Source organism: Mustela putorius, unplaced genomic scaffold (assembly GCF_011764305.1).
Source record: "Mustela putorius furo isolate JIRA1106 unplaced genomic scaffold, ASM1176430v1.1 tig00003923_pilon_pilon_pilon, whole genome shotgun sequence".
NCBI classification, from domain to species: Eukaryota; Metazoa; Chordata; class Mammalia; order Carnivora; family Mustelidae; genus Mustela; species Mustela putorius.
The window spans coordinates 12,365,902-12,377,158 of NW_025422068.1; the positions used below are offsets into that span (position 1 = coordinate 12,365,902).

The 11,257-nt window shown below is 36.2% G+C and overlaps 1 protein-coding gene across 1 annotated transcript; it reads right to left on the reverse strand.

The window, feature by feature from the left end:
• Positions 1–4,105: 4,105 nt before the first annotated feature.
• LOC101691609 (olfactory receptor 2T27-like) lies at positions 4,106–8,733 on the reverse strand. Its single transcript, XM_013050520.2, has 3 exons — positions 8,715–8,733; positions 8,525–8,623; positions 4,106–5,031 (listed from the first exon to the last, which is right to left on the reverse strand). Exons 1-3 carry the CDS (start codon positions 8,731–8,733, stop codon positions 4,106–4,108), a joined length of 1,044 nt encoding a protein of 347 aa, XP_012905974.2.
• Positions 8,734–11,257: the final 2,524 nt, after the last annotated feature.

An 11,257-nucleotide genomic window follows, 5' to 3' on the forward strand; every position in this document is an offset into this window, starting at 1 on the left:
TGTTTTCCATATAAAGAATCATGTCATCTGCGAAGAGAGATTTTGACTTCTTCATTAACAATTTGGATACCTTTTATTACTCTTTGTTGTCTGATTGCTGTTGTTAGTACTTCTAATACTATGGGTAAACCAATTTTTAATCCCCCTTTATCTTAGGAAAGTTGAGCCCTTAACAAAGATATCAAGATACATACAGGAAGAATGAAAACAAACTTCCTCACCCACACTGAGAATTTATAACCACTCTCCCATCTTTTTCTTCCACCAGTGTTTCTCTGTTTTTGTGTTGTCCTGATAGTATATAAATCTTATACTTCTGATTCTTTTTGACGAGGTTCTTTCTTTATTTGCATATATCTATATCTATATCTATAGATATAGATATATATATATCGTATATATATATTTTTCTCTTGTCATATACATTTATCAGTCTTTTTGTTTGTCTGTGTCTGTTTGTATACTTCATAAATCTTACCTTGGGGACCATTTGGGCTGAACCTTCTCTTTTATCTTCCCTTCCTTTCCCCTCTCTCTCTCTCTCGCTCTCTTTTTTCTTTTTCTTTTTTCCCTCTTTTGGGTGGGGAATCCTGATTGCTCAGAGTGTTCCAGGGTGCACCTTGACTGCACCACAGTCGATAAATACAGCTACATCTGTTCAGTCAACTCTCACCAAAATGACTAGGAGGAGAAATGCCCAACAGGAGAAAAATACAGATGATGGACCTTCTGCAAGAGAGCTAATGGTTATCAACATAGACAATATGTCAGAAAGAGAATTCAGGCTAACAATTATCCAGGCAATAGCTAGGTTGGGCAAAGCCACGGCTGACCAAATGGAATTAATTAGGGCAGAACTGAAGTGACCAGGGGTGATGTTCACAATATTAGGGCAGAACTGAAAGCCACCAGGGATGAGGTTGCTCTCAATGAGTTCCAATCTAATCTAAATTCTCTCAAACCTAGAGTAATTGAGGAAGAAGATAGAATTAGTGATCTGGAGGACAAACAGATAGAGAGAAAGGACCTGGAACAAAGAGCTTAGAAGCCACGAAAACAGAATCAGGGAAATAAGTGATGCCATAAAACGTTCCAACATCAGAATTATTGGAATCCCTGAAGGGAAGGAGAAAGAAAGAAGTCTAAAAGATATAGTGGAACAAATTCTTCACAAAAATTTTCCCAATCTCACAATTGGAACCAGTGTTCATGTATTAGAGGCAAATGGTCTCACCCGGATTGTACATTCCAAAAAAACATCAAGGCTCCTGATAGCCAAATTGAGGAATCATAATTGTAGGTATAATCTCTTGAAAGCAGCTAGGACAAAGAGGCTCCTTATTTACAGAGGAAAGTCCATCAGAATAACGTCAGACCTGATTATAGAGACCCGGCAAGTCAGAAAGGGCTGGCAAGAAATACTCAGGGCATTAAATGAGAAGAACATGCAGCCATGAATACTTTATCCAGCAAGACTGATATTCAAAATGGATAGAGAGATAAAGAGTTTCCAAGACCGGCAAGGCTAAAAGACTATGCAACGACCAAGCCGACACAGCAGGAAATATTACGGGGGGATCTATAAAAAAGGAAAAATCCTAAGAATAGCATTGAACAGAAATATAGAGACAATCTACAGAAAAAAAGTCTTCAAAGGTAACACGATGTCAATAAATCGTATCTATCAATAATCACTCTCAATGTTAATGGTCTAAATGCACCCATAAAATGGCATAGGGTTGCAGATTGGATAAAATGACAGGACCCATTCATATGCTGTCTATAAGAGACCCATTTTGAGCCTAAAGATACACCCAGACTGAAAGTGAAGGGATGGAGAAGCATCTTTCATGCCAATGGGCCTCAAAAGAAGGCCGGGGTAGCGATTCCCATATCAGATAAACTAGATTATAAACTAAAGACTGTAGTCAGAGATACAGAAGGACACTACATCATTCTTAAAGGGACTGTCCAACAAGATGATCTAACAATTGTAAATATGTATGCCCCCAATATGGGAGCAGCCAATTACATAAGAAAACTGTTAATCAAGATAAAGACTCATATTGATATGAATACATTTATAGTTGGAGATCTTGACACACCTTTCTCAGAAATAGACAGATCATCAAAGCAGTAAATCAATAAAGAAACAAGAGCATTGAATGACACATTGGACCAGATGGACCTCATAGATATATACAGAACATTCCACCCTAAAAGAACAGAATACTCATTCTTCTCAAGTGCACATGGAACTTTCTCCAGAATAGACCACATACTGGGTCACAAATCAGGACTCAACTGATACCAAAAGACATAGATGATTCCCTGCATATTCTCTGATCACAATGCTTTGAAACTGGAGCTCAATCACAAGGAAAAGTTCTGAAGGAATTCAAACACCAGGAAGCTAAAGAGCATCTTGCTTAAGAATGCTTGGATCAACCAGGAGATCAAGGAAGAACTGAAACAATTCATGGAAACTGATGAGAATGAAGATAATTCGGTCTAAAATCTGTGGGATACAGCAAAGGCATTCCTAAGGGGGAAATACATAGCCATACAAGTCTCCCTCAAAAAAATTGAAAAATCCTGAACACAGCAGCTGCATCTACACCTTAAAGAACTGGAGAATCAACAACAAATCAAACCAACTCCACACACAAGAAGGGAAATCATCAAGATTAGAGCTGAACTCAATGAGGTAGAAATCAGAGATACAGTACAACATATAAATGAAACTAGAAACTGTTTTTTGAAAGAATCAATAAGATTGATAAACCATTGGCCACAGTTTTCCAAAGAAAAGAGACAAAGTGCAAATTCATAAAATTATGAATGAAAAGGGAGAGATCAAAACTAACACCAAGGAAGTAGAAACAATAATCAGAAGTTATTATCAATAGTTATATGTCAATAAGCTAAGAAATCTATATGGAATGGATGCATTACTGGAAAACTATAAACTCCCAAAATTGAACCAGGAAGAAATCTACAACCTGAATAGACTGATATCTAGTAACGAGATTAAAGTAGTGATCAAATACCTCCCAAAAAACAAGAGCCCATGACCTGATGGATTCCCTGGGGAATTCTACCAAACTTTCAAAAAATAAATAACACCTATTCTTCTGATTTCACCCTTTATTACAAAGCTGTGATCACTAAGACATCATGGTACTGGCATAAAAACAGACACATAGACCAGTGGAACAGAGTAGAGAGCTCAGGTCATGATCTCAGGGTCCTGGAATCGAGTCCCACATTGGGCTCTCTGCTCAGCAGGGAGCCTGCTTCCCCCCCCCTCTCTGCCTGCCACTCTGTCTACTTGTGATCTCTCTCTGTCAAATAAAGAAATAAAATCTTAAAAAAAAAATAGAGCTTTCCTATGACCCTGCAATTGCACTCCTGGGTATTTACCCCAAGGTACAGATGTCATTTAAATAAGGGCCATCTGTACCTCAATGTTTATAGCAGCAATGGCCACAGTCACCAAACTATGGAAACAACCAAAATGCCCTTCAACGGAGGAATGGATAAGGAAGATGTGGTCCATATACACTATGGAGTATTATGCCTCCATCAGAAAGGATGAATACCCAACTTTTGTAGCAACATGGATTGGACTGGAAGAGATTATGCTGAGTGAAATAAGTCAAGCAGAGAGAGTCAATTATCATATGGTTTCACTTATTTGTGGAGCATAACAAATAGCATGGAGGACATGGGGAGTTAGAGAGGAGAAGGAAGTTGGGGTAAATTGGAAGGTGAAGTGAATCACGAGAGACTATGGACTCTGAAAAACAATCTGAGGGGTTTGAAGTGGAGGGGGAGTGGGAGGTTGGGGTACCAGGTGGTGGGTATTATAGAGGGCATGGATTGCACGGAGCACTGGGTGTGGTGAAAAAAATAATGAATACTGTTTTTCTGAAAATAAATAAATTGAAAAAATTTAAAAAAAGAACAATTATATCCCTTCAAATACATACTAATATGCCTGAGTCCTAATACTTTCTGGATTTTATATGATGTTACATTTCCAATATGTCAACCCATTGATGATGGCTACTTTTTGTGTTGAGTAGGAAACATGGCATTTTTCTCAATTGCCACATCTTTCCATGCACTTCCTCAGAGCCCCCACCACTTCTTTGCTCCTTAAGCTGTAGATGAGTGGATTGTGTATGGGGGTCATGATGGTGCCAAGCACAGCTGCATTTTGGTCTTGTTCAGGTGTGTGAGAAGAAGTGGGTGTCATATAAATAAAGAGACTCACCACTGTCAGGTGGGAGAAGCAGGTGGCCAGGGCTTTGTTACTGCCTTTCGGAGAATTCATCCTCAGATCACTAAGAAAGATAAGAGTGTAGGAGACCATACTAAGAAAAAATGGGATCAGGAGAAACACAATTGTTGATACAAATTTTACCATCTCATAGGCTGGTATGTCCACACAAGACATCCTCAGGATGGCAGGCATCTCACAAAAGTAATGATTAATTTCCCTGGAACCACAGATTGGGAAATTCATTGGGTAGATGGTGTGTACAAGGGCTGTAAGGGATCCCCCACTCCAGGCTCCAGAAGCCATCCTCAGACAGACCTTGGGGTTCATGAGAATTTTGTATCTCAGGGTGTTACAGACAGCCACATAGTGATGATAGGCCATTAGGATCAGCAGGATGCACTCAGAAAGACCAAGGGTGAGGAAGTAAAGGAGCTGAGTGGCACAAGCAAAACAGGAAATGCTCTTCTTCCCTGTGTAATAGTTGGTAACCATTTTGGGAACTGTGCTGGAGATATAAGCCAAGTCAATGAAGGAAAGCTGACTGAGCAGGAAGTACATGGGGGTGTGGAGGTGAGAGTCCAGCCAGATGAGGAGGATTAGTATGGACTTTCCCATAAAGGCAATAATGTAGATGAAAAGAAAGAAGAGGAAGAGGAGGTAGGGATACCTGAAGCAGGGGAAGAGCCACAGGAGGATAAAGTCAGTTGAACTTTCATTCTTCTGCTCCGTTTCATTTAAATGCTCTGTTTAAACTGAAAATTTATAAAAGAAAAATAATATAATGGAGGATATGGTGTTTTGTTAAAATAATTTAATCTTTCAGTCAACATTCACTTCTCTGTAATCTTATAGCTAGGTCTTTAAAACAATACATTCTCATAAAAAAAGTAGCTGAAAAAAATTCTATCAAAACACCTTTACTGGGCGCCTGTGTGGCTCAGTGGGTTAGGCCGCTGCCTTCGGCTCAGGTCATGATCTCAGAGTCCTGGGATCGAGTCCCATATCGGGCTCTCTGATCGGCGGAGAGCCTGCTTCCCTCTCTCTCTCTGCCTGCCTCTCTATCTACCTGTGATTTCTCTCTGTCGGGTAAATGAATAAAATCTTAAAAAAAAAAAAAAACACCTTTACTTAGAAATTAGTAATGTCATAGTCTATAATTGGTCTGAACTGGTCAAATGAATGTTAAGCCCCTTTGACTTGTAATAAATAATTAATTGACCATAATCTTCCCCCTATATGTAATTTTTTAAATGTACTGTTAACATTCTTGTGTCTTTAATATTGTTTCCCTGAATGTACTGTTCTACCCACATCCACGCCAAAGGATCTAAGCTTCCTTTGAGGTTATCTCACAGATTTTCTAAAGAAATTTTAATTGCCAGCTAAATGAGATAGTCTGTTTATTCTATTTTACTTAACTCTCACTTTTCTTAATTTAAACTTCAGTTTTTCATTTGAATAATGTCTTTATTCAATTAAAAACCTAAAAAGGAAAAAAAAAAACCAGCAGTCATATCCTTTTGTTAATCTTTCAGTATTTGTCCATTTCCCATAGAATAACAATTTCTTCAAAATACTTTTAGGGTATTGATTATAGTCCTGCAAATAAATTTGAATATCCCATCTTTGTAAAAGTTGTGATGACATAAACGACAAGTGAAGATATGTATCCTTATTTACTCAATGAGAAATGTCTCATAAATATTCAATTTCCACATCAATGAATTGATTTCCTTTGTGAACCCTGACCTTCAATTTTTCTTCTTTGTGACCTTCAATGTTTGTTCTTTTAAAAAGCAGTATCAATGGAAAGTTTTGCTTTTATTACCAATAATATACTTTAAATATTTTGTTATACCAAATCACACATTCTTTTGCATTTCGTTATTCAAGATAATGAAAAAAAAAACACATTGTTTATGTCCATCTGTCAATGGAAAGAGAGCAGAGTTCTCAGTGGAACTCAAGGTAGAGTTAATATAAGCTTGTGAGAGAACTTTAGTCCTGGGGTAACTTGTTTTCTTAAGTTACCAAAGACTGTGCACTTCTGAGATCCTGGGCTGCATTTTTTGGGCACTGTGCTTTTTGATACATTTCTAGCTTCTTGTCTTTTTTGACATAGATGCTTCCCCTACAGGTATTATTTCTTTGGGGAATGAAATAATGGGAGAAAATCTTTAAAAATAATGTTTCATGGCCCTCAATATCATTTATAAAATATGACATTATGTCTACCAGTATAATACATGGGGAGTTTTATTATTATAGTAGACTCAATGAATTGTAGACTAGAATAGGAAATAGACATAAACACTGTTCTAGGAATGAGAAAGCCTCATGCATTGTGCCTGGCATCTAATTGATGACTAGGTTTTTTTTTTTATTTGTTTGTTTCTTTGTTTTGTTTTTGGGGAAAATAACAAATTTATTCCTAGAAATTCATAGGTGATTCAAGCTACTGACCAGTATGCCACACCACCAAATAAAAGGGTAAAAGCCATATGATTATATCAACACATGCTGAAAAAGCATTTAATAATAATTAGAAACTTTACTAAATAAAGTTAGCATAAAGTAAAAGAACTTACTAACATCAAAACCCTATATCACATATGGTCCTATGGGAAAAATACAAGATCACTTAATTTCCAGTACCATTTTAGGCAAGAATAACCAGTAGTGCCATAATTCACATTTTCTTAGGTGCTCTGGCAGACTCAGTATATAAAGAAGTCAGGTTAATTAACAATAGGTTAACAATAAGAGATTAGAGAAGCAAAAACAAAATTAATAGAATCACTAAGAAAATTGGGTAAGGCAATTGTATACAAGGAAAGATGTTCAAGAAGATGACTAGTTTTTTAAGTCTCTGTGCTTACATGGAAACTTCTTTTAAGTGTAAATTAATAATTTCCCACATTAACAAATTAGGCCTGTAGACATGATATATTATGCCATGATAATATTACATTCTCTTGGATTTAGGCATGTGATTTCATTAGGAAAACCTTAGTTCTATCATATTTTTTGTGATTTGGAAATCAGAATACTTCTAGGATTTAGTTATTTCATATGCAGAAGAAGAGATTAACTTAGTTGAATTACACAAGCTGCTCTTGCCTTCAAAATTACAATTAGTTAGTATGTATTGATAAATTCATTGGACACACACTTTGTTACACTGAAAGATTGATTCAACAACAACAACAAAAGCAAAAACTATGCATTTAACCAGATACAGAGATTCTGACTAAATAAATGCTCAAACAGAATATTATAAAAATTCTTGCAAGATTTTTTTTTATCAAAGTGCCAGTTCTGTCTTTAAGTGGACAATATGGATTACCAGGATTTACTCAAGAAATAAAGAAAAAGAAATTTTAATTTTGTGTGACCTAGCTCAAAATAGTGGTATTCTTTTATTTTCTTCTAGGGAAAGTCACATTTCCTGTCAATTTCTCAAAGGTTGTAACTTTCTCCATGACATAAAGTTTGAAACTAAGTGATTAACAGTCAAAGAAGCACTCATATTTTTGTGTGAATATCAAAAGACAGATCCTGTTACAAGGGTACGGATAGATTGTTCCAATCTAAAACTCATCCTGTTCCTATAAATGCCCTTAAACTCTTTTTCTGAAATCAACATCCAAAGAAAGGAGCATTTTCTTTGTCATTTGGGATCCAAGTAGTGCTCCTCACAGGCTTGGCTGCAGTAATCCCAAGATACACTGCAGGAGGACACAATGGCTGTATAGTGGAAAAAATACTAATACTGATGATCATTATAAGAATAGTAGTTCACACTCATGCAGGACTTACTAAATTCCAAAGCAGTTTGAATGCATTAAACTATTGACTGCTGGGTTCCTGGGTGGATCAGTTGATTGAGTGTCTTCAGCTCCGGTCATGATCCTGGAGTCCCTGAATTGAGTTCTGCATGAGACTCCCTGCTCAGCAGGTGTCTGTTTCTCCCACTGACCTTCCCCCTCTCATGCTCACTCATTCTCATTCTCTCTCCATCTTTCAAATAAATAAATAAAAATTTTGAAAAACAAACAAACTATTGACTGCTTGTATGGACCCTATGTTCAATCTTGAGAAACTGAGGCAGACAAAAATGGCACAATGTGTTTTTACTCTGTCTTTCTTTAGCAATGGCTAAAGAAAATGAGACTGAGGCCTTTCCTACAGATCCTCCCTCCATCAAAACATTGCATTTTTCATTCAGATACTCACTGTGAGAAGCAGATTTCATTTTCATGTGATCCAAGTTTCCTTGCTCTTGCTTTTCAAAGGGTTCTTTGGTATGGAGGCTGGGTAGATAACCAGAGTTAACTACATGCATAGAAAGCAATTATTTTATTAATAGGTAAAAACATTCTCCTGTCCCTGCCTTCAGCCCCATAGTTACCACTGCCTCATGTACTTCCAGTAGCTGCTGTCATCGCCTTATGTTTTATGGCTCTTTTGTACTAACTTAATCAACACATGTCTTGAGAAGAATGATTTCTGAAATTTCAAATTCCCTGAGAAAGGATTAATTGCATTTCTGCTGTATATCCAGTTTATGTCTGAGATCATCATGTGAAGATACAGTATCTTCTTCCATATTTGATTAAGTCCTTCTATACCTTTCTGTAACACAAAATGGGGGAGATATGAATTGCCTCGTGGGGATTTGTCTCCAGGCTTCAATTAACTGTAAACTCAGAATAGGTTCAGGGCTCTAATAAGACTCATATGAAAGTTAATTACTGTCCGATATTCTATACTCTCTTTGCAAAACAATGCAGTTGGGTTTTGATTGTCTCTAAGGAAGTATGAACATCAAGAGATTCCATGCTGAAAATGTGATAGCAAACTATTTGGATGACTTTTAATCAGTGCAGAAGAAAAACAATTTTTTAAAAGAAAATTATATCAGAAGAAACATGATCTCTGAAACAAAATAATAGGTGAGGAAGACTGAGTATCATACATCTTATGTCTTCCATGATTCCAATTTTATCTCAATTAATGGGGATTTGAGGAGTTTATCTGATCACAGTGCACTTAAATACTGGAAAGTTAGGAAAGACAATAAATTGGGTAGCATAACTGTAATTGTTGCTTCAGTAAGAAAGTTAACAAGCAATCTATTCTAAAGAAAAAATTCAATAAGTCATCATTTGTGTGTCCTAGAAACAGTTACGATGGCTATCTTTTTATTCTTTTAAGATGCATTTTAATTACAGTTAGTTAATATAGAGTTATATTCCACTTAGTTAATATATAGTTATATATGTATATGCAGTTATATAGTTTCAGGTGTACAGTATAATAATTCAAAACTTCCATACATCAGCATGTGTTCATCACAAGTCAAGTATTAATTTTCATCATCTATTTAAACCATCTTATAGACCCCTCCCCTCTGGTAACCATCAGATTGTTCTCTATAATTAATGTCTGTTTTGGAGTGCTTGGGTGACTCAGTCAGTTAAACATTTGACTCTTGATTTTGGCTCAGGTCATGATCTCAGGATCCCTAGATTGAGCTCCATGTTAGGCTCTGCACTGAGCATGGAGCCTGTTTGAGGTTCTCTATCTCCCTCTGCACCTTCCACCTCCCTCCCAAAAACTCTCACTCTCTCATAAAAAAAGTTAAGTCTGTTTCTTGCTTTGATTATCTCATATTTTTCCCTTGCTTATTTTATTTCACATATAAATGGAATCATGGTACTTTTTCTGGTACTCTATGGTACTTATGGTACTCTTTTTTTGACTTTTCTTTTAGCATAATACTCTAGCTCCCTTCATGTCATTGTAAATGGTAAGATTTTTTTTTTTAAATTGCTGGAGTTATATTTCATTGTGTGTGTGTGTATGTGTGTGTGTGTGTGTGTGTGTGTTTGTCTGGTGTTTGTATGCATATCCCTCAGATAAGTGATGATGAGCATCTTTTTTCATGTGCCTGTTGTCCATGTATATGTCTTCTTTGGACAAATGTCTATTTATGGCTTCTACCCATTTTTCAATTGGATTATTTGTTTTTTGGGTGTCAGGTTCTATATATTCTTGATATATATTTTGGATACTGGCCCTTTACTGGATATGTCATTTGCTTTGCAAACATCTTCTCTGATTCTGTAGGTTGCTTTTTAATTTTGCTGATATTCCCTTAGCTATGTAGAAGATTTTTATTTTTATATAATGCCAGTAGTTTATTTTTGCTTTTGTTTCCATTGCAGCAGGAGACAAATCTAGGAAGAAGCTGTTATGGCTATCTTAGAGAAGTTAATGCTTATGTTATTCTCAAGGATTTTTATTGTTTCAGTTCTCACATTTAGGTCTTTAAATAATTTTGAATTTATTTTTATGTATGGTGTAAGTAAGTGGTCTACTTTTAATCTTCTGGATGTTGCTTTCCAGTTTTCCCACCACCATTTGTTCCAGAGACTGTCTTTTTTCAACTGGGTATTCTTTCTTGCTTTGTCAAAGATTAATTGACCATGGAATTGTGGGTTTATTTTTGGATTTTATTTTAAGCTGAAGCAAAATCTGAATTTATTTTATTTTATTTCATTTTTCATTATGTTACATTAGTCATCAAACTAGAACATCATTAGTTTTCGATGTAGTGTTCCATAATTCATTATTTGTGTATAACACACAGTGCTCATTACAATATGTGACCTCCTTAATACTTATTACCAGGCTACCCCATCCCCACAATCCCTCACCTCGGAAACCCTCATGTTGTTTCCCAGAGCCCATAGTCTCTCATTGATCATCTCCCTCTCTGATTTCTCTCCCTTCAGTTTTCCCTTCCTTCCCTTAATGTCCTCCATGCTATTCCTTATGTCCCATATATGATTTAAATCATATCATAATTGTCTTTCTCTGCTTGACTTATTTCATTTAGCATGATCTCCTCCAGTCCATCTGTGTCAATGCAAATGTTGGATATTCATCCTATCTGATGGCTAA